General features: G+C 45.0%; 2 protein-coding genes across 4 annotated transcripts; one reads left to right on the forward strand and one right to left on the reverse strand.

The window, feature by feature from the left end:
• Positions 1-1,189: 1,189 nt before the first annotated feature.
• On the forward strand, positions 1,190-16,658 carry CLNS1A (chloride nucleotide-sensitive channel 1A). Of its 2 annotated transcripts, none has more exons than XM_063127294.1 (7): positions 1,190-1,378; positions 4,351-4,487; positions 6,118-6,234; positions 7,666-7,776; positions 10,300-10,473; positions 12,964-13,053; positions 16,060-16,658. In XM_063127294.1, the coding sequence occupies exons 1-6, from the start codon at positions 1,260-1,262 to the stop codon at positions 13,029-13,031; spliced, it is 726 nt and encodes a 241-aa protein (XP_062983364.1). In that variant the 5' UTR covers positions 1,190-1,259; the 3' UTR covers positions 13,032-13,053; positions 16,060-16,658. The 2 variants fall into 2 exon arrangements, with proteins under 2 accessions (XP_062983364.1, XP_062983365.1); XM_063127295.1 differs by having other exon boundaries at positions 12,964-13,048.
• Positions 15,240-27,990, reverse strand: AQP11 (aquaporin 11). 2 transcript variants are annotated; one of them, XM_063127293.1, is made up of 3 exons: positions 26,469-27,990; positions 20,435-20,551; positions 15,240-15,313 (listed from the first exon to the last, which is right to left on the reverse strand). In XM_063127293.1, exons 1-3 carry the CDS (start codon positions 27,061-27,063, stop codon positions 15,276-15,278), a joined length of 750 nt encoding a protein of 249 aa, XP_062983363.1. In that variant the 5' UTR covers positions 27,064-27,990; the 3' UTR covers positions 15,240-15,275. The 2 variants fall into 2 exon arrangements, with proteins under 2 accessions (XP_062983363.1, XP_062983362.1); XM_063127292.1 differs by lacking the exon at positions 15,240-15,313 and adding an exon at positions 19,857-20,066.
• Positions 27,991-27,994: the final 4 nt, after the last annotated feature.

The raw sequence follows: 27,994 nt of genomic DNA on the forward strand, positions 1-27,994 counted from the left end.
GCCAAATGTCTACGCCCTAAAACTTGGTATTTCTGTTGACTATAGGTGTCTTTATTATAGACTTTATTGTCACTCATGCTGGTAATGGACTGAATGGTAAAATGCACGATTTGCCTCCTGGATCAGAGGTGTTAGTAATGTCTGCAATAAGACAACAAATGCCACTTTAGGTTGTACTATAACCTAAAAATTGCCTTCAAAAGCACGCGACGCTCTTGAACTTAGGGGTGGTTTGCCTCTTTTTCCCCCTTGACTGATGCTCTGCAGTTAACACTTGTGAGAGAAATGCTGCCACTGCACCTGTTGCACAGCAGCCAGGGCTAAGGCTCCTACCCAAATCATCCTTATATACTAGGGTGACCCTATGAAAAGGAGGACAGGGCTCCTGTATCTTTAACAGTTGCATAGAAAAGGGAATTTCAGCAGGTGTCATTTGTATGGGGAACCTGGTGAAATTCCCTCTCCATCACCACAGTTAAAGCTGCAGGAGCCCTGCCCTCTTTTAAATCTGGTCACTCTAGTATAGCTCCTGTAGCTTTCACTGTTGTGTGATGAAGAGGGAATTTCACCAGGTTCTCCATATATACAAACGACACCTGCCGAAATTCCCTTTTCTGTGCAACTGTTAAAGATACAGGAGCCCTGTCCTCCTTTTCATAGGGTCACCCTATTATATACAGCAATTTCAGTGACTGCAGACAAAACACGCGTTCGTTCTCTATAATAACGGCGCCTTTGGGCTTTTTTTTTTTTAATACACCTGCTGTCCTTTTCCCTTCTGTAATCGAAGGCAGTCAATGAAGCCTTCGTGAAAATATACCTGGGATTTACAGAGGCCTCCCCCAACCGGGCGCCCGCCACATGCGCTGGATACAGCATCCCAACGCGGCTGGGGATGATGGGAAGTGTAATCCAACACATGCGGTGGGGGGCGCCGGTGTATAGACTGAGTGCGCCTCCTCCTTCCCTACCCAGATCCTGTGAGGGGGCTGTTAAACCGCGCTAACCTCCTCCACCCTTCCCCTATTTGTGGTTGGGTCCAACATGGCGGCTGCCCTGCAGATCACGTGACGGCCAGGACACCTGACAACGATAGAGCCGCCGGCTCTGAGAGCGGCGGCTTGGCGTCTCTATGGTGACGGCGAGGAGAGGAAAGGGCCTTAGCGCTTCCGGGTCGCCGTGTGCTTCCGGTGCTGTCGGCCGTGGCGCGGCAGCCCGAGGAAGGAGGCCGGACGTTTTGCGCTCTCCGCCCTTCCGCCATGAGCTTCCTGAAGCGTCTCCCGGAGCCCAGCGAAGGCGTCCGGCTGCGGCAGGCCGACACCGAGGCCGTGCTGGGAGGCCGGGGCCTGGGCACTGGCAGCCTCTACATCGCCGAGAGGTGAGGCGGAGGGGCCGCCCTGCCTGTGCCGGGGGCCGGTAGAGGCGACATTCCTCGCAGGGCTCCCCACAAGCCGGGCCGGGGCCGGCGGGTGAAGAAGGGCAAAAAAAGGAAGTAGGCCTCATGGGCCAGCTGTGCGAGACACCCCGGTCCCCGCGTATTCTCAGCGGCGGGGAACCTGTGTATTATGGCACTTCCGGCCTGCCTTTCTTTCTCCCCTCAACCTGCCCTTGCAAGGAGCCCCAGGTGGCTTACATGGCCGTAAGAAGAGCCCAGGTGCTGGATCAGACCGAGGGGCCGTCTAGTCCAGCACTCTGTTCACACAGGGACCAACAAGGATTCCTGGAGGAGAAGCCTATTAATGGCTATTAGCCCTGATGGTTGTGTGCTACCTCCAGTATCAGAGGCAGTAAGCCTGTGTGCACCAGTTGCTGGGGAACATGGGTGGGAGGGTGCTATTGCACCATGTCCTGCCTGTGGGTCCCTGGTCGACAGCTGGTTGGCCACTGTGTGAACAGAGTGCTGGACTAGATGGACCTTTGTGTGATCCAGCATCTGAGCACTTCTTATAGAATCATAGAATAGCAGAGTTGGAAGGGGCCTACAAGGCCATCGAGTCCAACCCCCTGGTCAATGCAGGAATCCACCCGAAAGCATCCCTGACAGAGGGTTGTCCAGCTGCCTCTTGAAGGCCTCTAGTGTGGGAGAGGCCACCACCTCCCTAGGTAACTGATTCCATTGTCGTTCTGCTCTAACAGTCAGGTTCTTAAAGTCTAACAGTACGTTCTTAAAGTCCCCAGTTGGAAGTAGGAGTTGAACACATAGGTGTGCTTGGGCACTAGTATTGCCCTCCATGTTTCTCTAGCAAAATGCAGCATTCAGGGGCGGGTGTGTGTGTGTGTGAGAGAGAGAGGAAATGCAATTGGATGTAGATTGCGTGGAAGCCTTTGCCCTTACATTTGTACTCATGCAGACATTCACACCGTACCTGCGGATGCCAGAGGACAGAAGTAGTTCGAGTATGTGCTGTTGTGGCGAGGGTAGTCAGTGGCCTCGTTCATCTTTACGTGTTGATTGAACATGTGAGCCTGGTCAAGTGAATAGAGTGCATGTGACACGTTAACTCTGGTGTTTTAACATCTCTGCTCTCAACATTCCACAGGTGCTAGAAGCTCATAAGGCCACTTGGGCAGGGTTTTTCTCCCCAACTGGGGAATGTGAGGGATGAGTGAGGCCAGCAGCACACATGGACGGCTCTTTCAGGAGCCCCTGGGAGCACTGGCCAAGTGTGCTTTGCTCATTCCTTGCCCGCTCAGGAAAAGCAAGGGATGAGCAAAGCTGGCTTCCCAGCCAAAGTACTGGCTAACCAGCAGTTCAACTGGGTACCTGATGACATCAGGGGTAGGGCCCTGCCCTGACTTCAGCCAGCCCATGGTGGATGGGTGGGGAATCCAGAACCGGTATGATTCCTCATCCCTGTGTTAATCGCTTGACCACCCATGTTTACTATTTGTTCTAAACTTGATATACACCTGTGTGCACTCATACACATGTGAACCCTAAAAGGCATAGAGTGGCAATACTTTGAGGCGGATTCCTGCATTGAGCAGCGGGTTACACTCAATGGCCTTACAGGCCCCTTCCAACTCTGCTATTCTATGACTCAATGCTCTAAGCCCTCAAAAAGTAATAGCTTGGCCATCATACCACTGCTGTTCTGACATGTCAGTAATTGGAATCTTTTTATCCTGGTTAATTCAATGGGTCAATCCTGAGACAGTGAATATGCCCATCCTCAGCTGCCATTTCCCTCCTCTGCCTCCTGCAGTGGCTGGTCCACCTTGTAGCACTACAAGATAGTTAATACTTGAAGTTGCTCATTTTCCTCTTCCATCTCTCTTGGTGGAATCCAGTGATATGTGAATAGATGTCTGCCCACATGGCAAGATTTTCAGCCCGTGTCCCCTGAAATTGGCTCCGGATTTCGAGGGGGCTGCAGGGGGAAACACCCCCCCCCCCCACGCTTCTGTTGATGGAACAGTTTCATCAGTGGAAAGACCTTTTAGGATTCCCTCCTCCTCCCCCCTTTTTGTATCCTATGTCGCAGAACATGATTACCTTTTTTAAATTTATTTATTTATTTATTAAATTTATATTCCGCCCCATAGTCTAAGCTCTCTGGGCGGTTTAAAAACAGAGAACATTAAAAAGTATACAAAATTTAAAACCATCAAAAATATAAAAACAACAGTATAAAACAACAGTATCCATTTAACAACAACAGTTCTGGAGTCCATTAAAATAAAAAAAACTTGCTATATAAATAAATAATAATAATAATAATAATAATAATAATAATAATAATTAAATGCCTGGGAGAAGAGAAAAGTCTTGACCTGGCGCCGAAAAGATAATAATGTTGGTGCCAGGCGAGCCTCATCAGGGAGATCATTCCACAGTCGGGGGGCCACCACTGAAAAGGCCCTCTCTCTTGTGGCCATCCTCTGAGCTTCCCTCGGAGGAGGACCTTAGATGTTGAACGCAGTGTATGGGTAGGTTCATGTCGGGAGAGGCATTCCGTCAGGGATTGTGGTCCCAAGCCGTGTAAGGCTTTATAGGTTAAAACCAGCACCTTTAAACCATTAAGCTGTGAACTATCTCAAATGCTTTGGCTGAAATTCAGTATAGAAAGGCATAAATGTATCTTGCATCAGGTGTTTTGATCACCTGGGAATAGGCTTGTCGATTTCATGGAGCTTGGAAGAGTGAACGCCGATTTCCAGGAAAAAATTAGCATTGACAGGAAGGCTGGAATGACCTGGCACATCTCTCCTAAGATACAGGTGGGGTGTAGGAGGAGGGTAGCTGGGAGGAGGAATAGCTGAGCTTGCTTATGATGTCTGCATCTTTACAGTCATATGTGAATTTTTCTTCCCATCACCTGAATTATTATTTTTATTTTTATTTTCCAGTCGTCTGTCATGGATAGAGACATCTGGCCTCGGATTCTCCTTGGACTATCCCATCATAAGCTTACATGCTATCTCCAGGGACCTGAATGCATACCCGTGGGAGCATTTGTACGTCATGGTAAATGAAAAGTTTGAAGGTATGGAGCCATCTTTGCACTCTCAGGAGAGAGTTAGTCTAGTGGAGTGAACGGAGTTTGGTATTCAGGAGACCCCTTCATAAAGGGGACTGGTTTTGCGCAAGCTGCATGAGAAATTATTGGATTATTGGCGTGTATCCAACGTTAGTCCTACTTAGACTAACTCCATTGAAATGAATGGCAGTAAAGTTCAAAGTTTGAATAATATTCATAGAATCATAGAATAGTAGAGTTGGAAGGGGTCTATAAGGCCATCGAGTCCAACCCCCTGCTCAATGCAGGAATCCACCCTAAAGCATACCTGAGAGATGGCTGTCCAGCTGTCTCTTGAAGGCCTCTAGTGTGGGAGAACCCACGACCTCCCTAGGTAACTGGTTCCACTGTCGTACTGCTCTAACAGTCAGGAAGTTTTTCCTGATGTCCAGCTGGAATCTGGCTTCCTTTAACTTGAGCCCATTATTCCGTGTCCTGCACTCTGGGATGATCGAGAAGAGATCCTGGCCCCTCTGTGTGACAACCTTTTAAGTATTTGAAGATGTTATCATGTCTCCATCTTCTTTTCTCCAGGCTAAACATGCCCAGTTCTTTCAGTCTCTCTTCATGGGGCTTTGTTTGTACAGACCAGCCTTCCCCCACCCCGGCACCTTCTGGATGTGTTGGACTACAACTCCCATCATTCCCAGCCAGCAAGGCCAGGGGTCCTGGCTGGGGCTGTTGGGAGTTGTTATTACTACTACTACTATTTACAATATTTATATACCGCTCAATTATCTGGCACAGATTCCAGAGTGGTGAACACAGGTATGAACAGTAAAAGAAAAAAGACTTCAAAAGCAAATTAAAATTGTTCAATTTAAAAAACAAAGGAACCAGAAAAACAGTGGCTAGTCAGTTGAAAGCGTCTTGAAACAGAGTTGTTTTCAGGAGGTGCCAGAAGCAGCCTAGTATTGGCGCCTACCTGACCTCCAGGAGCAGGGAGTTTCACAGGGAAGGGGCCACCACACTAAAGGCTCTTCTCCTGGTAGATTCAAATCAGGCCAAAGGTCCACGTGGAACCACCAGGATCATGCCCTCCGATGACCTCAGTGATCGGGCAGGTTGGTAAGGGAGAAGGCGCTCTCTCACGTATCCTGGTCCCAAGTTGTTTAGGGCTTTGTACACTAGTGCCAGAACCGTCAACATGGCTCAGTAGCCAGTGCAATTCCTTAAGCAAAGGAGTTGCATGCTGAAAAGAGGCAGCTCCTGACAACAGCCAGGACTTCTTCTTCTTCTTCTTCTTCTTCTTCTTCTTCTTCTTCTTCTTATTATTATTATTATTATTATTATTATTTATATAGCACCATCAATGTACATAGTGCTGTACAGAGTAAAACAGTAAATAGCAAGACCCTGCCGCATAGGCTTACATTCTAATAAAATCATAATAAAACAATAAGGAGGGGAAGAGAATGCAAACAGGCACAGGGTAGGGTAAACAGGCACTGGGTAGGGTAAACAGGCACTGGGTAGGGTAAAACTAACAGTATAAAGTCAGTCCAACATATCTGGAGGGCCCCAGGGAAGGCTGGCAAAAACCATTGGAGAAGTTAATATCTGTTTCTTTACCAGCAAATGCATTTTATTCCCTTAGTTGAAGAATCGAAAGAAGCTCCCATGGGAGAAAAGGAAGAGGAGGAGGAAGAAGAAAGCGATGAAGAACTGGAGCCCATTTCAGAATTCAGATTTATACCCAGCGACAAATCGGCCCGTGAGTGGACAGAGCCATTTGGTGGCAGGCTTGAGCGGAGCCTTGGAGAACAAGAATTACATCTCAGTTCCAGTCGGGGATGGATGTATCTTGTATGAGAGGAACAAGGAGACTAAGGCCTAATCTACACCAAGCAGGATGTTGCACTGTGAAAGCAGTCTATAAAAGGCAGGAGCCACACTACTGCTTTATAGCGGTATTGAAGTGCACTGACAACTGTTGGGACCTATTGACTCATACATACCATATACTGCTTTCATAGTGCAATATCCTGCTTGGTGTAGATTAGGCCAGCGTCCCCGCTCTACTTTAAGTGACAAACGTCATCACTTAAAATAGAGAATGAACAGAGCCTTCTCTAGGCACCGCTGCCCCTGTTCCCTGGAGGCTGGCTAAGATCCCCTCGCTCTGATGGGCCGTGTCGCCAGACTTTCAGTCCCCCCCCCCCTTCCTGCTTAGATTCTGTCCCCTCTGCTTGCCTGGCCTCTTGCTATGGGCCTGGACCAACTCGGATGTCTCAGTGGGCCTCCTTGTTCCTCTTGAAAGTGAATCAGCTTCTGGGCCCTGGGTGGCCTGTCATAGACCCCACTTGTTATGTCCGCAATTGGCTTAGCTTCTCTGATGTCAGGGAGACTGTTGCGAGAATTGGGCCAGACAGTCCTTATCTAGTTAACGCTGTATGTACACCGTGTTGGTAAGGTTGTGCCTAGGCCACGTGCATCTTGTCCTAACCCAGAGCACTGGGAAATACTGCCGAGTTGAGCTCCTGTTCCTCACTGTGACCATGGCATGGGAGGAGAGGGAAGTCCCTCGCCCTCAGTGACGGACCCTGGAGCTTGTTGCCTCGATGGTAACAGCAGTCTGTCCCTTGATTGACTGCTCAGCCCAGCTTCCGCAGCTAAAAATAATGAATTGGTGGCTGAGAAGAGAGGTGGAGCAGGCCCTGGGGCCGCTGAATTGCTTGCAGAGCCAGCCTTATGCTGCAATGCAGGTGTTGAACATGGCCTGCAGGTGCCCACAGTCCCTCATTCCTAGGAAAGGCCTCAGCAGGAGCTCCGTCCAACTCAAGAAAGCTTTCAGGCTGAACGGCAGCTGGCCTGTGTATTTATCTAAATGTTCAGTCCCCGGACATCTCCAGGTGAAGGATGTTGGATTACAGGTTTGGGAAAGACCTCAGCCTGAGACTGGCCTTTCCCCAACCTGGGGCCCTCCAGATCTGTTGGACTGCAAGTCCCGTCCCTTTGCAAATGTGGGGATGATGGGAGCTGTAGTTAAGGAGATCTGGAGGGCGCCATGTTGACCAGAGATCCTAGAGAGCCGCTGTTTGAACTGAGCTAGGTGGACCAACGCTTTGACTAGGGGGATAGAACACCTTTGTATGCCCGTTCTCCTGGTTTGATTGAACTGGTGGTGTGTTTGCGTTTTGCCCAGTTGAAGCCATGTTCTCCGCCATGTGTGAATGCCAAGCCCTGCACCCTGACCCTGAAGATGAAGACTCCGACAACGATTATGAGGGTGATGAATACGATGTGGAGGCGCACGGTAAGGGCAGTTTTGTTATGGTAAATTCTTGTGCGTTTCGGAGTTCGTTCTTGTCTCGCAATGGGCCACAATTACTGGCAAAAATTGGTCAAAGCCATGTTTGTTTGGGGGCAATACAGGTTTGTTAGGCTTCTATCCTTTTTGACTCCCTGCAGGTTGTCATGGTCTGCAACAGTTGCAAGATCAATTTAGCTTTAAAAACCAGAAGTTCACTAAAAATCCGCAGCTTGCCAGTTGTCTCATCCATACTATGAACCCTGTATCTGCTGGAGTAGTTCATGGAGGGGCGTATTTTTTACAACGTTTTCTGGATACTCCCAAGATTCAATAAATTCATGGAAACTTGGTCTGTCAATGGATATCAGCCATAGAGGGCTGAAAGGCCCCTCCGGGATTAATGGGGGTAGGGGTGGCGTCTCTGTGCCTAGATGTTAGGGGCAAAGAGGGTGAGGCTGATCCTCCCCCAGCACAGATGTATAGATCTGCCAGTTTACGGCATCTTCATGCATCTGATAAAGCAGGCAGTGTCCGCAAAAGTTTGTTAGTCTTTAAGGTGCCATCAGACTCTCTGTTGCTTTTGCTGCAACAAATTAACACGACAACCCTCTGGAACCTGTTTTTTGGAAACAAACAATCTAGCGGATTGAGATTTATTTATTTTTGCATTTATACCCCACCTTTTTTCCTCCAAGGAACCCAAGGCGGCGTACATAATCCTCCTCCTCTCCATTTTATCCTCAAACAACAACCCTGTGAGGTGGGTTGGGCTGAGAGTCTGTGACTGGCCTAAAGTCACCAAGTGAACTTCCATGACTGAGTGGGGACTAGAACCTGGATCTCCAGATTCCCAGTTGGACACATTAGCCACTACCCCACATTACCACACTGGCTCCTCACGCTAGTTCCGTCACTCCAAATGACAGCCCAGATAGATGCGACGGCCAGGAGTGCCTACTATCAGCTTCGGCTGAAACGCCAGCTGCACCCCTTCTTAGAGTCAGAAGACCTAAAGACAGTAGTGCCCGCGCTGGTAACCTCAAGGCTTGACTTCTGCAATGCGCTCTACACAGGGCTACCACTGTACCTAGTTCGGAAACTTCAATTAGTTCAAAATATGGCAGTCAGGATGGTCACCGGTACATCTAGGGGTGAGCATATTACCCCAACATTAAAATCACTCCACTGGCTGCCAATTAGTTTCCAGGCAAAGTACAAAGTGTTGGTCATTACCTTTAAAGCCCTAAATGGTTTGGGTCCAGGTTACCTGTGGGATCGCCTTCTCCCATACAGTCCGCCCCGCATACTCAGGTCCTCTGAGGAGAACTTACTTCAGTCAGCCAAAACTAGGCTGACATCAGTTTCCCAGAGGACCTTTTCTTCTGTCGCCCCGGATTGTGGAACGGCCTGTCGGAGGAGATTTTTAAAATTAACTCTCTCTGATTTTAAGGCAGCTTTGAAGACTAGCCTTTTCCGGCAGGCCTACCCAGACAATGAAAAATCAAGAATTTTTAAGATGTGTTGATTCCTGTACTAATGTTGTTCCCCGCCTCGATCCAAAGGGAGAGGCGGGTAAGAATTATTATTATTATTATTATTATTATTATTATTATTATTATTATTATCATCATCATCATCATGGCTGTGTTTGCTACATTTCTATCCCACCTTCCTGCCATCTTGTAACTTAAGGCAGGGTTTTCGCAGGGCCATGGGCCATCTCCCAGCCAGACAAGGAGCAGACCCAAGAGCAGGTGGTTAAGGAAGGATTCTCAGGCAAAGGAGGAGGCAGCGGCAGTGGCAACAACACTACTACTGCTGCTGTGAAAGAGAAAGGTGCAGATAATGGCGAGGCTTCATCTGGCAATCTGTCCCAGAACCCCAGCTGGCAGTTCGAAAGCTACTGCAAGAAACAAAGATCAGACCCAAGCGTCCTTTGCTTCATCAAAAGGTGGCAAACATTGTGTGCCTTCACGACCGTCTCTCCTGTCTTCCTCCTTGAACTTATACCCCGAGCCAGCAGTGATCACACCAGCGTTGTGTGCCAAGAACGTAAAGTGGGCCCTGCTGAGCCTGTCCAACGGCACATTTAGCCCAGCATTCTGCTTCCCACGGGGAGCACCTGGGAATCCCACCCATAGGGCGCAAAGGCAACGCCCTTCCGGGCTTGCGCTTATTCGTTCCCCAGCCTCTGGCACTTGGGAGTCTAACCTACCACACAGGGTTGTTGTGAGGATTAAATGGAGAAGAGGAGGGGGAATACCGTGTATTGTTCTGGTCACCACTCCTAAAAATGGATATAGAGCTGGAAAAAGTGCAGAACAAGGTAACTAAAATTTTCATAGAATCATAGGATAGTAGAGTGGGAGAGGGCCTGTAAGGCCATCGAGTCCAACCCCCTGCTCAATGCAAGAATCCATCTTAAAGCATCCCTGACTGATGTAGTATCTGGAGCAGCCCAGTTGTCCACCTCCAACTGTTTTGTCCAACAGCCTAAAAGCTGTTTGTATTCGTTGTTGTTTGCAGAAATTGGCCAAGGCGACATCCCGTCCTTCTACACATACGAAGAAGGCTTGTCACACTTAACTGCCGAGGGTCAAGCTACCTTGGAGAGATTGGAGGGCATGCTGGCACAGTCTATAAGCACTCAGTACCACATGGCCGGGGTACGGACAGAAGATTCTGTCAGAGACTTTGAAGGTAAGTGTTAATCTTGGCGCTGTTGCGGGCCAAGTGCTCCATTTGAAGCGGCCACGTTCCCTTTCCTGCGGTCTGGTTTCGAGGTAAAGTAAAGCTCCTTGTAGCCACAGCTGTTGGATGAGCCAGTGGGTTGGATTTTGTCGTAGGTGAAGAGCTACGTTGTGTGTGGACTCCTTGGCTACACTGTCCAAGCGCTGTGGCTGTGACGAGAAGTGCTTGGATAGCGTGGAGGAGACTTAGGAAATTCTGCATGGGGTTGAGAAAGTAGTGAAGGAGACATAACGCTCTCGTTATACTACAACCTGGGCCATCCCATGAAGCTGATGGGTGGGAGTGCCGAGTTAAACTATGGAATTCGCTACCGCAAGATGGCCACCAATTTGGATGGCTTTTAAAGGGGAGTTAGACAAATTGCTGGAAGAGAAGACGTATCAATGGCTACTGGTCTTGATGTATGACTTCCAGCATCAGATGCAGTATGCTTCTGAATACCTGTTGCTGGGGAAAATGAGCAGGAGGGTGCTATTGTGTGCGTGTCTTGCTTGCAGGCCACCGTGAACAGAATGCTGGAATAGAGAGAGGCCTCTGGTCTGATCTACCGTGACTCTACTAATATTTATTTGTTACATTTATATACCTCCCCATAGCCGAACCTCTCTGGGCAGTTTACAAAAGTTAAAAACAGTGAACATTAAAAACTAATATACAGAAATTTAAAACCATAAAAAGCATAAAAACAACAATATCTATTTAAAACAACTATTCTGGGGTCAGTTAAAAGAAAACAACTCAACATCTGTTGTTAATTGCCTGGGAGAAGAGAAAAGTCTTGACCTGGCGCTGAAAAGATAACGTTGGCGCCAAGCGAGCCTCGTCTGGGAGATCGTTCCATAATTGGGGGGCCACCACCGAAAAGGCCCTCTCCCTTGTTGCCATTCTCCAAGCTTCCCTGGGAATAGGCACCCGGAGGAGGACCTTAGATGTTGAGCGTAGTGTACGGGTAGGTTCATGTCGGGAGAAGCGTTCCGTCAGGGATTTTGGTTCCAAGCCGCGTATGGCTTTATAGGTTAAAACCAGCACCTTGAATTGGGCACGGAAGCGTATAGGCAGCCAATGCAAGCGGGCCAGAATCAGTGTTATATGTTCAAACCTTCTGGTCCCGGTTATCAATCTGGCCGCTGCATTTTGCACAAGCTGCAGCTTCCGAACCGTCTTCAAAGGCAGCCCCACATAGAGCCCATTGCAGTAATTAATTTGAAGGTTACCAGAGCATGGACAACTGAAGCTAGGTTATATACTAGTGTAAAGTCCACGTTGCTCACCATGGGTGCTGGTAGTCCTGCTCCTGTCCTGGTTTTTGGCCACTCAATCCCCCTCTTGTGCCCTGACTGGCTGCCTCCATCCCTTTCACCTCCCCCGCTAGTGGCGACAACCTAATCACGTGGCTGCACCTGGGGCCTGCCTTCATGCCATGCTGATTGGCTGAGCAGGGCCCTCTGTCACCCTGCTGGTGGAGGGGCTGCCCTGCCAATTTGGCAAGGAGAGAAATTAAATGCTATTAAAACTCGAGCTTTGAACTTCTTCAAACTTTCAAAATTTTCTGAACGTCCGTGCTGCTCAAATTTCAGTTAAAAAGTTCAGTTTATCCCACCCAGGGAGCTTTGGCTATTGGGCGGTATAAAAATGCAATAAATAAGAATAAGAAGAAGTTAATATTATTGTGTTTTTAACCTGTTGGGTGTTTTATTGTGGTTTTAATTTTTGTGAACCGCCCAGAGAGCTTCGGCTATTGGGCGGTATAAAAATCTAATAAATAAAAATAAATAATAATAATAATAATAATAATAATAATGAGCAAAATCGGTCTGGTAGATCTCAAGTAATAAGCATTACACCAGCCTTCCTCAACCTGGGGCGTTCCAGATGTGTTGGACTACAACTCCCAGAATGCCCCAGCCAGGCTGGGGTATTCTGGGAGATGCAGTCCAACACATCTGGAACGCCCCAGGTTGAGGAAGGCTGCCTTACACTATCGTATTCTTATATAAGGTTCTTATATGTAGGGGATGTTACCTGTAGCTATTCCAGCTAAAGAACCCACTTCCCCATAAGGCTTCTCGGAGCATCTTCTGCCAGCATTTTTGAATGGGTAACATCTGAACCCCACCTTCTATATGCTTAACTTTGAGCTCCCAGGGATTGAATCAGATACATTTTTAGAGGAATGACGTCTCTTCACCTTGGTCTGCTTGCTGTGCCAGTATCTTGAAGCTTCTGTTCTCTCTCTGTGTCTTAGATTGCTTGGATTGATCTGTGGCAAATTGCTGCGCACCACAAATTTGGGGCGGTGGGAAAAGGCGGTTGGACTGTGTCCGTTTTGGCCCTTCCAACCCCGTAACTGTAGGACACTCAAATCAGAGGTCACTAGGTGCTCTACGGACGGCTCTAATGTCTGTAGCTTTCCCAGTGTGTTGCTGCCTTTGCTTCCAGATGGCATGGAGGTGGACACAGCCCCATCAGTCGCTGGGCAGTTTGAAGATGCTGATGTCGATCATTGAGGAGGATGTGGGCGGCTGTAAGGTTTACATTCCTAATTTTCTTTCCCTTCCTTATACGGCAGCTTGGTTTCTCTGAGCCCCTCTAGCTCGTTAACTTTCGTTATAGTTGAAAACAGCATATAAAATATTTCTGTTAAAGAAGAAATGTACTCGTGTGTTGAATATTATGTTACATCATCATCATCATCATCATCATTATTATTATTATTATTTTATTTCTAACCCGCCTCTCCATCCTGATCGAGGCGGGGAACGACAAGTATAAAATACATAAAATATTAATCAAAACACAATATACAGTGTTAAAACTTCCTAAAGACATACTAAAAGCATCCTAAAATTCCACTGGATAGGCCTACCGGAAGAGATCAGTCTTTATAGCTTTCTTAAATGCTAAACTGAGCCTCGTGTGGCGCAGAGCGGTAAAGCAGCAGTTTCTGCAGCTGAAACTCTCCCCACGGCCTGGGTTCGATCCCAGCGGAAGCTGGTTTCAGGCAGCCGGCTCGGGTTGACTCAGCCTTCCATCCTTCCGAGGTCGGTAAATTGAATACACAGTTGGCTGGGGGAAAGGTAATAACGGCCGGGGAAGGCAAGGGCAAACCACCCCACTATATAAGGCCTGCCAAGAAAACGTCAGCGAAAGCTGGCATCCCTCCAAGAGTCAGTAATGACTCAGTGCTTGCACGAGAGGTTCCTTTCCTAAATGCTAAAAGGCTGTTAAGTTGACGGATCTCCTCCAGCAGGCCATTCCACAGTCCACATGAATTATGATGGCATTTGGGCTACTTTTCTCTGTACAACAGATTTCTGAGGATTTGATTTTTTTTACATATATGATTTTTACCTGGTCTGATTACAAACAAAATTCCAATAATAACATAATGAGCCGTAAAACTTGCTGGGTGACCTTGGGCCAGTTACTATGCCTCAACCTACCTTACAGGGTTGTTGTGAGGTTAAAATAGGGAGGGAGAATCATGCATGCTGCCCTGAGCTCCTTGGGAAAGAAGAGTGGGATTAAAAAAGTAATTAACAATATATTATCTCACATACTTGTCAAGTTTCTAACTCTCATGGCTAGTGATTTCAACTTGTTTGAAAATGTACTTTCACTGGGTATGTCTGCTCCAGCGCTTCTAAATTCTGCCGCTTCATCTCTTGCTTTATCCCTGGCTGTCCCTCTGTTGTTTTTTGAGTCTGTGCACTCGCTCCTGTTGGGATTGTGAGCCGGTGGCTGAGCTTTCCTTAAAAGGAAAAAAAAGAAGCTGGGCTCTGGGCTGCTGGCCAAGGGGGCATGTCCCACTTTGCAGCCAGGATTTTGTTCCCCTTCCCCCTGCAACTAAATCATAGAATCGTAGAGTTGGAAGGGGCCTATAGGCCATCGAGTCCAACCCCCAGCTCAGTGCAGGAATCCACCCTAAAGCATCCCTGACAGATGGGCTGCCTTAAATAAACATAAATGCAAACATGTACGGCCACAGCACACTGCTCCAGCCTTTCAAAGCAGCGTGTGCCAGTGGGCAAGGGACTGTGGGGAGCTATGGAGCCATGCTCATAGAGGTACCGAGTTCTGCTAGGAAAAAAATAAATAAACAGAGCGTTAATCAAGGACTGGAGTTGGGACGAGGTACTCTTGGGTGCAGCTTCCGTATCGTTTATGGCAATATGTCCTCCTCTTCGTCTAAATCATAGAATCGTAGAGTTGGAAGGGGCCTATAAGGCCATCGAGTCCAACCCCCAGCTCAAGGCAGGAATCCACCCTAAAGCCTCCCTAACAGATGGGCTGCCTTAAATAAACATAAATGCAAACATGTATGGCCGCAGCATACTGCTCCAGCCTTTCAAAGCGGCGTGTGTCAGTGAGCAAGGGACTGTGGGGAGACATGGAGCCATGCTGATAGAGGAAAAAATTTTTGCTAGGAAAACAATAAATAAACAGAGCGTTAATCAAGGACTGGAGTCGGGACGAGGTACTCTTGGGTGCAGCTTTCGTATCGTTTATGGCAATATGTCCTCCTCTTCGTCTCTGACCACGTTCCTTTCTCCTCCCAGCCCCAACATAACCTCCGTTACTGCTTTTTTACTCCCCTCTTAGCCAAGCCTTCTAAAGTCTGTTAATCCAAATAACACGGAAAACAGATTTGCATAACTTACCCTCCTTTTTAAGCTCCTTTCACATGGAATGTAGGTTTCCCAGTGCCTGCTAGATTTTTGTTTTTGTCTTGAAACTGTGCCAACAGACTCCTAGTGCTTTTTCCCTGCTGTTCTGCACTCCTTTCTTTCTGTAAGACAAACAGGAGTTCTTACTACTGAAACCAGGGTGGATTTGATTTAAATCAATTAAATCATGATTTAAATCACTACTCGGAAAGATTCAATTTAATTGTGTGACTCCCCCCCCCAAAAAAGTGCACTCTTCCTCACTATAAAGCTTAATACATATTTTACACAACTCAAGAGTTACCAAAGACTCATTCTTACTGGTATAATCTTAATATTTACAACCAGATGAAGGTTTTGTTTTTAGAATAACAACTTTTCAGATTAGTTTTACAGTTATATTAAAAAAAAATACTGATTTGGTTATACTGTTAGAAACACATCGTAGATAATTATGAAATTATTGCAAGGTGAATTATCTCCAGTTTAATAGGTTAATCATTCATATTTGGACAACTTTTCTGCTGTACTTTATTGGAAGGAGAAAAATAATCATTACCTGAATGGATTAATGGAATTCATTTACCAAAAAATTTAAACATTGCATGAACATACAGCCTCATGCTACATAATTAAAAACTAATCCTTATTTCATGATGAATAAATAACCTTTGGACTACAATGTTACTTAAATAGAAAAAAATATTTTTAGATAGATTTTTCCTCAAAAAAGCATTTTATTAAAAAAAATCCGATTTATATAAAAAAAACTGATTTAAATTTTAAAAATCTGATTTTTTTTTAATTATTTTTTTAAAAAATCATTGATTTTTTTCCACCCTGAAACTTAGCATCTTGTATCTTTTAGATTCTTCTCTCGGCATTTCCAGTCTCGCCAAGCTTGAAGATGTTACAACAGGAATTGCCCTGTCTGTATTAATGGCCTAAACACTGAGATTTAGGTCTGTAAATGATTTTATAAATGTGCTTCTAAAACAGGATTTGGCACTGTGGGGTTGCTTTTATATATATATATATATATATATATATATAAACTTAAGAAAGCTAATTTGGATCTGAATGGAGGATTAATCATGGCTTACTTATTGGAAAGCCTTTACAGGAATGCTAGAAATTAAGGAATAAAGTTGTACTTAGAACAGAATTCTAGATTGTCCTAGAATTTCCCCCATATTTTTGTGCCTGTTTATCCACAGCTGACCACGTGTGACGGGAGAGTTGTTCTGTTTAGCTAACGAGACCGGGCTGTATTTTGGGTCTGCAGGGTCGCACACATTGTGAAAAACGCTTCGAGGAATGGGCTCGATCCATTCAATGTTCTTGTTTCGTCATGACCTTCGTGGCGTAGGCATGACAGCTGTACTGCTCCACTGATACAAAAAAACTCCTTGTGTCTTTGTTATACGTAAAAACAAAATGGTTCAATAAATATAATTTTGTATCTTACAGCCTACCATTTTTTGTTGTTGTTGCCGTTGAGAACATTATTTCTGTGACCATAGGAATTTTTGTTTTTCTTATTTCTGGTTTGACTTATTAGCCTTTCCTAGATGCTTTTTGGTTTCTCTGCTGTTCAGGCTAGATGAAAAGTCTCTTAGGCCCCACCACATCCACCATGGATGATTGCAGCTGATGTGGGACCAAGCATGTATGCCAGAAGGGAGATGTGGACCCGCAAGCACTTTTGGGAATTTGAGAAACTGATTTGGACGCTAGCACAAAATGCCTCCCGCGGAGGATGTGGCTGCCATGACCTGGCTAGTCACAAGAGCTGTGGAGGGGAGAGAAATAGAGAAGCTGGGAGTGCAGAGAAACCCAAGATTAAGGGGTGAGTGGGAGAGAAACAGCAAGGCTAGGAGCGGAAAAGAGAAATGACAAGGAAAGAGGTTACGGGGTGAGAAATAGCAAGGCAAGAAGTGGTGAGAGAGAGAGAGAGAGCAAAGAGAAAAGGTCTGTGTGGATGGAAGATTAGGTGGAGCTAGGAAGCAAAAATACATCAGGCTTTTTTTTTTGGCTGGACCTGAGGATACTTCATTGTAGAAATTCTTTCTGTTACGTTACCCTTTCAGTGTTGTGAGCGCTATTATTAAAAGTGGCTTGTTTTCAAATGACCTCAAGTATATACCATAACAAGCATAGCACTTAATTGGTTACTTGGCCCCCAAAGGCTCATAAAAGCACTTTACATGAGTAGCAACTTGCTTTTTGCAGCTTGCAGCCTTTGGGGTCCAGAGATGCTTGTGAGCGTTAAATCAGGGGAGTGAAAACATCCTGCTCTCACCCCATGCTACACCTTCACCCCTCTTTAGCAGCATTGTGGGGACACAGCGAAGGTGGGGGAAAGGATTTTTACTTGTTCCTTTGCATTTTCTGTTTACTAGGCATTACTTTGCAACTGCTCACCTTTCAGAGATGTGCGGATTGTAAGGCAGGAAAGGAGTAAGATAGAAGCAAGGAAATAGTTGCAAGGAAAACGTGCATTTTAAATTTGGCCTCACGGCTAGAGATTCCTTGCCACGGCTCCATCAGAGAGATTCACTTCCTGTTTGGAAACAATGGGTTGGATCCAGACTAAGTCCTGCTTTAGTCCCATTGAAATGAATGGTACTTAAGTTAGTCATGACTAACCTAGTCTGGATCCAACTCAGTGAAATTAAGAATAAATTGAATTATGGAAATAAGTGTATGTTGAGGTGAAGCTTAATAAGCTAGGATGAAAAACATCCAAGGGGAAAAATAAAGATAAAGTTTTCTTTATTGAAAATAAAAAATGCCTAAGAAGAAAATATACTCAACACATTTACATTTTGTCATGTTGCAGCTACTTAATGAGCCTCGGTTCATTTTCCAGCCAATGTTTTCATGCTGCACAACTTTCATTCAATCTCATTGTGTAATTAAATGAGGTCAGTGGAATGTAATTCGGGGTCACTGTTTCTAAGCCTATTTGTTTAAGGTTTAAAACTGAATATTTTCCATTCTTGATGCCTCATTTCAGTAGTATTTTGATTCAGCACTTCTGTTAAACAGTGCCAGTTTCGCAATTTTTTAAAGAGCAGGCAGATTTACAGGAAGAAATGAGAAGCACCGAATCTGTAAATCATGAACTCTGCTACTCTTGCAAAGGTTTCAGCTTACACCAGTACAAAGCCTTTACTTGGAGTAAGACTACCTAAGGGCGAAGTTTAATTCTGTACTTCACAGTACTATTTACTTTAACAATAATCCCTGCAGAATAAAACAACACTTCTGTACACACATTTTAAATGCGTTTTAAAAATAGCTTGACAATTAAATACGTCAAACTTTGGAAATTATAGCTAACATTTCAGCCCGGTTTGGGAGAAATCTTACTGCTGTTTTTAAAGTGCTTCTGTGATCAGAAATGTAATGTCTCTTGACATGAATCCTCGCAGATTGCCTCTTACTAAAATTCAGCACTGCCTGCAGGCTGGAGGGACGGAGGGAGAGGAGAGGAAACATTCTTATGCTGTAGGTAAAACTGCTGACACAAATGTTGGCTCTAGAATAGATGTTAATGAGATACTGGCACCAATATGTGGTACTAATGAGAAACTCGGTGTCCGCTACTTTCAGTTGTGTTCCAGAATGTTATGCAAATACCTCATGAAAGGCTGGTTTTTTTTGTTTTTTTTTACTGAAGCACAAATTCTTAGCAACACTTGAGAAACCAATTAATGGCTCTAAAATGTCTGGATATCATGTGTGATGTATAACGTCTTTAGGTATGTGTTGTTACATTTGCAAATCATTTTATTAAATGAATATAAAGAGGTTGCCAAGAGAAGTAATCTTTCTGCCTTTTGTTATTCCAAAATCTGTAACTTGGTCTGTTATGTGTTGTATTTTTGGTCCTTGCTTGCTGATTCTGTGCCATATGAACGACAGTGATTTTAATATGGCACCTGTGATACTTCTTTACCAGGGGTGGGCAACTCATAGCCCTCCAGATGTTCTGGCCTACAAGTTCCAGCAACCCTCCATATTAGTTATGCTGGCTAGGCCTGAAAACAACTGGAGGGCCACATGTTCCGCATCCTCATGTGATATCTAAAGAGCATTACGTGGCGTTTCTAAACAGATGTCAGTGACTGTTGTTTGGGATTAGCATTGCTTGCATCCTCTCAAACATCTTTAAACTGGAGCCACAGTGTTAAGGAAACTAACATTAACGCTGAAGAGGAATTCCACAATTATAGAATTAGAGCTATTTGGGATAGGTCATGGTAAACAGTTGCCTTTGGGCCCACTTTCCCCTTTCAGAAGCTCACCTTAAATGATGAAAATGTGTCATGTTTTGGATACTGTTTCTCCACTACCCTTACCCTACCCACATAAAGGCATTAAAAGGGCTTTTCTCTGACTATAGGAAGATGGATACTAAAAAGGTGCAGATAAGTGGCTTTAGGCAGGTTCTTTTTCAGAACAGGCGAGGTGTGTTATATTAAAAGAAACTTGCCTAAACTGCACAAATAGAAGTGAGGATTCAGTTACAAGAACTGTTCTCTTTTTTTTTTTCTTAAGCGATATTGATGACAAGTTAAGTAAACATTCTTGAAATTTGAAATACACGTCCCAGCTTGGAAAAGCCAGTCTTGTTTCTAAGGGATCAAGCAAATCCTGTTCTATAAAATTGTTTAATGATATTCCCAAAAGACATCTGAAAGTTGTCTGAGTGAGTTGATTGTCCAGTCTTCTGGCTCCCTTCCATGTAGAATACAGCTGCGTCGGTATTAATAGCCTCTTTTGAACATCGCTCCTTTATACCATTTTAAGCTTCTCTGCGTAGCAGTGGAAGGACATCATCCCAAGCTATGACCACCAACACAGACCCTGAAACGATGTAAATGTAAACATGCTTTTAAGGCAGTACCTGAAGACCGCACAAGGGAATAGCACATGGTGAAGCATGATATCTGGATATCAGCCTTCCTATTTTGTGTAAAACATGTTTTAGAGAACTTCAAAAGTGTGCATAAAGTATGTTCTTGCCATGCAATAATAGGAAACTTCATTTACTCCTAGGGCAACTAGATGTGGGACCCTGCTTTATCTGACAGTAGAACAGATCTCTTAAGATGATGCTATATTTTAACTAAAGCTGTCCCCTAATTAAGGCCATTGCGCTCTATCCCATGTTTCTTATAGTTAGGAGTACTGCTTTAGTTTGTCCTAATAAAATAAAGTGTAAAAGCACTTACCTATACAGGGTGCCACCCAGTACACCAACATGTAATTCCAAAAATTATCCATGAAACAACTGATGTGCAAGGAAAAAGCCAGAGCTGGATTAAATATGGCTCCTGTCAGTTTTCCTCCTATAAGAAGGCAAAAACAAAATAATGCAGGTTATCTTGCTCCTAGTAATACCAGATAGTATTAAATACCTGATACTCTGAACAGCTATTGCCAATAGTGGTAATATACCAGCATTCATGACTCAAGATCTGAACTTGAACTGGAGCCTGGCGATATTGTCTGCTCGCCAGAGTCTCAGAAAGAGGTCTTTCCCAGCCTTGCTCACCAGAATTTATTAAATTTGCACAACGGGTTCTCCCCCTGCTCTGTGTTAGTGGTGACCAAACCTTTTGCCAAGCGTGCCAAATGTTAAAACCCAAGGAAGGGGGAATGGCATTCTACTGAGACCTGCAGTACGGATGTAGCTTTAAGCCTCAGATCTACTAAGCCTGGATGCAGACAGCAGTAGTGAAGAGGCATGAAGGGCTCTGAGCCTCACTCTTATAGCCAGGCTCATGGGCCTCATTGCTCCTGTCCTCTGCCTAGAACCCCACTTTCCCTTTTCTACTTGGTGTAGAATGTTTATTTTGGAACTTCCACATATGCTCGTTTGATAGTAAAACTTGCCCATTGTGCAGAGCTAGTAAACCAGGCATCTAATATAGATATGGCCTTGTCCACTTCTTGGTGATGCTCTGGATCTCAGTTTTTGCTTGTAAATTATGTTGTACTGTTCTGTTTCCAGAGGTGGTTGTGTTTTTCTTGGTACTCAGTGGATTGGATCCAGACTTAGAAAGCAATGGGACTTAAAAGTTAATCATAACAAAGAAGTCCCAGTGGATCTACTCTAAATATAACTAGATCTGAATCTTGCCCTCTGAGTTGTAGGACTGTGGTGGTATTGTTTCATTAGGCTGCTGCAAAACCAAACAAGTAATCCAGAATCAGATCAATGTTCTGCATAAGTATGTATGTATGACATTTCTATACTGCTCAACAGCCGAAGCCCTCTGGGCTGTTCACAACAATGTGTATGTTAGCTGTTCTGAAGTTTCTGGACCAATTCCCAAACAGAACAGATTCCAAAAGATGAGAAATAACTGCTGTGAACAGAATCTGGGAAACAGTAATAATTACTTCTTGTGCCATGCCAAACAGTATGGAGAAAATTAATAATAAAAGATAGTGCTTCTTGTATGTAATATGCTCTACAAAACCTCTCATTCAGCCTTGTAATATCCCTTCAAGGTATGGTTCTGCTATTCTGGTGTTACAAATGGGAACTTGAACCACCCACTTTAGGGGAAGGGCTGAGGTCCCAGATTCAGACTCTGGCATTTACAGGTAGGGCTGGAAAACATCCTGCTTGAATCCCTGGAGAGCTCCTGCCAGTTAGTATTGACAATACTGGGCTAGATAGACTAAGTATAAAGCAGGTTCCTATGGTCCATTGAATTAAAGATTTAACTTCTGGTTTCCCAAGAAATCCAAATCAAACACAACATGTAGCCACCTTGGTTCGCCTTCCACATCCAGCATAGCATAGTGGTTAAGAGTGTGAGCAGTGATGTCCCTGGTTCAAAACTAGTCTGTCATGGATTCACCAGGTAGCCTAAGGCAAACCTCCATGTCTTACTTCAGCTCCACTTCACATCCAAGCAATGTAAGGTTAATGCTGGCCTTTCTTACCATAATTGTTGAACAAATTACTGAGATAATGGGTGTGAAGTGTTAGATGATAAAATGACATTTTGCTATCATGCCAGCCTCAGAATGACCCAGCATAGGTGAGTCCTGGATTCAGTTTGGCCACCTTTCTGTTCACTGGTACATCAGAAAATTGTTTCCAATTGCTCCTGTCAGCTCTGTAGTACATAGATCAGGATAGTAGTGTTTTGCCATATTCATTACATAAGTGAGAGCTAAAGGCCCTAGCAAACTGAGTCCCATTGAATGATTCAGCAAAAGCAGCTGCCAGAAGAAAAACTGCTCCAAATGTCTGCTTTTAGAAATGATCCTTTTCATGGAATGCTTGCTTACATGAGCATGGGTGTACTCTACAGAGCAATGGAAATCTACTGGAGTATAAATACGGAGAGTCTAAAACTGTATCTTTATGTCTCAATGTGTTGAGAATGTCACAACCACTTGTACCACTCAGTTCCTCTTCCAGAGGGTGTCTGTTTTCTGAGAGATTAAAGCTCCTTTTGGACCATGCACCTACTCTTGCAGGCATCTACTGATCCACTTCTACTGATCTGTGTCTTTGTATATCTGCACAGGAAGCCTGGGGTGAGGAGTTACAACCCATACACATTCCATCTACCTACAATTCTGACACCATTTGAGGGTGATACAAAGTGCTAAAATATACAGGTGATGTAGCACTATAAGCCAGGACAGAATTGAGAAGACAAAATGGGACTAGGATGCAAGATGCAGCTACATCATCCCTGACAGATGGCCATCCAGCTTCAGTTTATATACCCCCAGTGAAGGAGAACCCACCATCTCCCAAGGCAATCTGTTCCACTGCCAAACAATCCTTGCTGTAAGGAAGTTTCTCCTACTATTTAGTCAGCGTTTGCATGTTGTTTTAAAGTACTCTGCTGCAATACAAAGTTGGATCTAGATTTAGTCATGTTTAGAGAAGACCCATTGAAATAAATGGGACTTACTTTGGTCATGACTCCTATTGATTTCAGTGGCTCTACTTTAGGTTTGACTAAGTCTGGATCCAACCCAATGAAATGAATCATTGGGTTTCATAGTGGCAGGTGTTTTCTGCCTTCTACAAAAGCCTCCAGGCCTTCCATATTGCTGTGCTCCAGAACTTCAACTTTCTCATATTTTGGCAACTTTCCATACTTGATTAAACAACATCCATTTGAGATTAGTTTTGAGTTTTGTCCAAGTTGCTGTTTTCAGATATTTCAATAGGATTCACAAAGCAGAAACAGAGCATGAAATTTAAATGGCTGAATAATATTATTCTGAGAGTCCCGAGAAGTCAACCGCAGTGGGATTAGCAAATGTGTTAGCCTTGTTAATTAAGAGAGAGTTTCTCTTTACCTCAATTGAACTGACTATTCTGCCAAACTAATGACCAAACACCAGTATGAATGCTAGATTGCTATACTAGCAAATACTAGACAGAAAAGTCTACTAAAGGCCCAGATTCTGAACTCATAGTCCTGCAAGTGGCAAGACTGAGCTTGGAATTAATTTTGGAGCCTAAACACGTATGCGTGTGCATGCATACACTCTCTCTCTCTCTCTCTGTATGTTCATCTAATAGTACTCTAGTGTACATGCTGTTTCATTGCCATCAGGCTGCCATGGACAAATTACTTAAATGTCTGTTCAAATACATCGCTGAACACTGTCTTCTGTTTTGTCCAGACTGAGGCAATAGAGATTAGTCTTCATCAAATTCTCAGGATGTTTTGGATCATTTCCATCTGTGCAATTCACTAGGTTTGATGTGATCCTTGTTCGGTGTGGGGAATTTCTAGTGCTTGACTGTGAGAAGCTTTGCTTGTTACAAAGAACAGCTTAAATTCTGGCATTTAAGAATATTCTCTCCAGAAGCAAATTTGTACAGCCTTGATTTTGCTCTAGGCAGTTTCCAACTTGATGTTAAGCTACAAAAACGTTCCAAGTTACCTTCCTTGAGTTCTTATTGCCTTAAGCCAGGGATGCACAACCTTTTTGGCCCTGAGGGTCACATCTGGTGTCAGCTTTAGGGCCACGGGCTGTATATCGGCACATGCACAAGCCCACGTGCACACACAAACCTCCCCTCCCTGCCCGCTGAGATCTAGGGATTGCTGTGACGGAGGTAAAAGCATCTCCCATGCCCTAGTGATTGCCATAGAGAATGTCACCACTAGCAGCAGGAAAACAGTGATCTTGGAAGTCGTGGAATAGTATTCCCACCCACCCCCTGCAGCACAGCGGAACATGCAGGGGAAAGTGGATTGGGACCTGCCAGATTAGGGGTGGTGCAGGTTGTGCACCCTTACCTTAAGCCAATATTGATCACTTTTAGTTCACTATAATGTGCCTCTCCTCTACCACCACCTCTCCTTCCTCTCAAGTAGCAAAAGGTTGAGCCTGCATAGCTACATCATGAAATGTTTCCCAGGCCTCTGATTTCCGAGCATGTAGCAAATATCACCTATATTTGTGCTCTTCAAGTAGGGAGATCTTACCCTGGGCTTTACTTCTCAATTAAGCTAATTTATTCCATCTTACAACTTTCATAGAGGAGTGTCTCAGAATTCAAAATATCACATCAGAATTAGAATCTTTTAAAATCATTGCTCAAGTTCTTATGGTATAAACACTATTTGACTGAAATGGCTTCTGACTTCAAAATAAATGTCTTTGGAGGACTTGTTCAAAGAACTGGCCTTCCTTGTATTGTTGTCCTCAGCAAAAGCTGCCCGTCTGCCTCATGTATTTTGCGAAGGCCCTGTTTGTATCAGCAGATACAACCATATTAAGAAAAGTGGTTTAGATAGTTCTGTTGAACAAGAAGAAATAAACATCTTCTCTTGCATGTTGGCCATGTTTAGTGTTTCACAATTAAGGCTTTGTGCCAATAGTTCAATGTACTTTGTTAAAGATTGACTTGTGGTTTTGATACTGTAGCTAACATTTGATGTTCCACATGCTGAACTAAATTGTTTACTTTACGGTTATGTCTACAGTAACAGATGTTTTAAAACTAAAAACGGAGGAGTAAATTTTGAAGAGGTGCTCTAATCAATTTAACATACATATTTAATAACAAAAGAGCACAGCAGCTGCAAAATAAAGTGCTAAAAAACTGACCCATGCTGAATTGATTGTACCTTAGGGCAGAGGTTATCTGATTGCTGATAGCTGTAACCTGGACTCTGGGAGACGCTTCACTGAATAACATGACATAAATGCTTTGAATGAATAAATAAGTATTTTTTTTAAAAAAAAATCTGGGATGTGTGTATTGTCAATAGCTTGCTTCCAAGTGTGCATTATAACTGATCTGCTTTCTGCCACCGAGGATCAAGCCACAGATGGTTTCTAACTGTTTGAAGTTACAGGAGTTCATAGAATGATAGAATAGTAGAGTTGGAAGGGGCCTATAAGGCCATTGAGGCCTCCTCTTTTATATCTGCAGCATGCTGCCTCAAGGCCTATCTATGCATAGCACCTTTCTTTCATGGAGGAATAACCAGTGTGGTGTAAGAAAATCCACAGAGCAACTTTGGAGAGAAATGTGAAAGCCTCAGCCCAGAGCAAACCCCACTCTTTCCTTGCATGAAACCAAAGCAGAAATGAAAGGTCCTCCTATTAGAGCAATATTCAGGTACATTGAGAAAAACATTTTGCCTTGTCTGGCTTCTACAGAGGCAGCAGGTCAGTAGCCGTACAATCCTTGTGCTGTTACTAGGGTCTACAAACCGTGTTTCAGGGGACCAGGGATTCTCTTGTGTTTGTAAAGGTGGACAAACAGCCCCAAAGATCACTTGCCAACCACTAATGATCTTTCCATGGGATGTACAGGACCTGCTAGGTATGTTTTCAGTCAAAAGCTTGGTTCATACCCAGGAAGAATGAAGCCCCATAGACTTGATCAGCACAGTACTGTGTGCACCCTAGAATTTGCCCCAGAATCTCTTCAAGGTACGAGGATTATGTGGTTCTTTGGTAGAAGGTTCAATATAGAAAACATTTCCTGAAGGTAAAAAGGGTGAACCGCCCAGAGAGCTTCGGCTATTGGGCGGTATAGAAATGTAATAAATAAATAAATAAATAAAAAGTTGAAACACCACTGGGCAGAACTAGAGCTAAGATACAGGGCTACTTTAGATATGCCCAAGAATTTGGGGCCTTTGCTGGAAGTATTGTTAGCTATACTAAAGTCCAATGGGTATAAAGCCAATAACAGAACACCACAATCATTCAAAGCTGGTTGACAATTACAAAGGAGGGGAAAGGGTAACAAACCTGTGTATACCAGTGCGGTGATCAGCAAAGCAATTAGATGGACTTTTATCTTGTGGTTCGTTGATTCAAATTGCAGTAAGGTCAGATGGACCAAGAAGGAGAAGAGGAGTTCTAGGATGAAAGCGTTTGCTATGGTAGTTTGGATGGGGTTGCTGCAGTTCTCTGCCAGAGCCCATAAATGCACTGGTATGATCCCCAATATCCAGATTAACTTGATGTAAATATTAGCCAGTACTGCTCCAGTGAACTGAGCTGAAGTTTGTAGCAACCAGGTATTCATCATGATCTTGCTCTTGCAAAGCAGTTGAAAGCTGCTGCAAGGGTTGTTGATGCTATCAGGCAACGTCAAGCCATGAAGAACAGTTAAAATGTAAGTGAGGGCAAGTGCCACATGCGGTTGTGGTGGCAAATAAGCCAGCAGCCGAAGTTCGTGGGTACAAGCACAGATCTGGAAGGCACCCATTAACTCCAGGAAGAAGCACAGAGTATGGGGTTTACGGTGTATGAAGTGACGGGCCGCTTGCCTGCAGCCAGCCATGGCCATCATGGTACCTGCCATCACAAGCAGTGAGACGTAAGCTTCACTGACAGCCATGGCTAAAGGAGTTGAGATCCCTGCCGCCGCAGGAATCAATGAAGTGTCACTTCTCCCTGTTCTGCTCCTCTCCCCAAGGATGATCACAGCTTTCGGTTATCCTCAAGTGTTTCTTCAACCCCCCTTTTGATTCTGACACGGCTCTTTGAGGACTTGACAGCTCCCTCCTCCCTCCTGGCCCTTCAGCAATGTCAGGGGAGCTGAGCTCCCCCTTCGTCTGCTCAGATTAATCCACGAACGGTCAGCAGATGTCAGTGTTCCATCTTGCCCAGCTCCGCAGCCCTCGCTCTGCTGGGGGAGTGGGGATATCAGCTCTCCCCTGGCCCTGGGAAGATTTCAGCACAGTCTGTCAGGCTGTCTGCTCCTTCAGCTGCCGACCCCCCCATCGCGGTGTTCTCCACAGCCATTGTGATCTCACCTGCTGCCCTCCACAGCCATTGTGATCCCACTTCCCCAGGGCTCGGGTTAGCTTCCCCACACAAACGCTGACCAGAGAGTTGGGCTCCCTTCCTCCCCCGCAACGCCCTCCTCCACTAGTCCTAAACGGGGAAGGGCTGATCCCCACGGGAAGTTCTGTTGGATCCCTACTCCAATTCCCACTCCGTTTGCGAGGATCTCCCAACTCAGTTTGTCCTAGTCCACGCTTCTGCAGCCAGCTGCTGCCCAATGGCCCCCTGACATCCCGTCCCCTCTCCGCTGCGCCTCTCGTTCTGCAGGAATAACGCAGCTGCAGATGCTTCGCTGCTTTCCCCAAGTCTCTTGCTCCCCAGGCAGAGGGCTTCGCGCTACCTGCCCACAAGCTTCTGCCGGATCGCCGCAGTCGTGCTGGGAGGCGGCTGGCTGCAAACAGCACCAGGAACGGCGGCTTCCAGTCTTGCTCTTGCCGCCGCTATGACCCTGCGATCCGGCGGGCTTCTTCGCTCTAAGGCTG

This window comes from Elgaria multicarinata, chromosome 5 (assembly GCF_023053635.1).
Source record: "Elgaria multicarinata webbii isolate HBS135686 ecotype San Diego chromosome 5, rElgMul1.1.pri, whole genome shotgun sequence".
Classification (NCBI taxonomy): Eukaryota; Metazoa; Chordata; class Lepidosauria; order Squamata; family Anguidae; genus Elgaria; species Elgaria multicarinata.

Bases quoted from the DNA above. Each gene is read 5' to 3' on its own strand.
- CLNS1A (XM_063127294.1), top strand. From the start codon at position 1,260: ATGAGCTTCCTGAAGCGTCTCCCGGAGCCCAGCGAAGGCGTCCGGCTG. The intron at 6,235-7,665 runs GTGAGTGGACAG...CGTTTTGCCCAG, and splicing joins ACCCAGCGACAAATCGGCCC to TTGAAGCCATGTTCTCCGCC. The intron at 7,777-10,299 runs GTAAGGGCAGTT...TGTTGTTTGCAG, and splicing joins ATACGATGTGGAGGCGCACG to AAATTGGCCAAGGCGACATC.
- AQP11 (XM_063127292.1), bottom strand. From the start codon at position 27,063: ATGGCTGTCAGTGAAGCTTACGTCTCACTGCTTGTGATGGCAGGTACC. The intron at 20,552-26,468 runs GTTTGTTACCCT...GCCTTCTTATAG, and splicing joins CACCGCACTGGTATACACAG to GAGGAAAACTGACAGGAGCC. The intron at 20,067-20,434 runs GTAAGTGCTTTT...ACATCGTTTCAG, and splicing joins CTGGGTGGCACCCTGTATAG to GGTCTGTGTTGGTGGTCATA.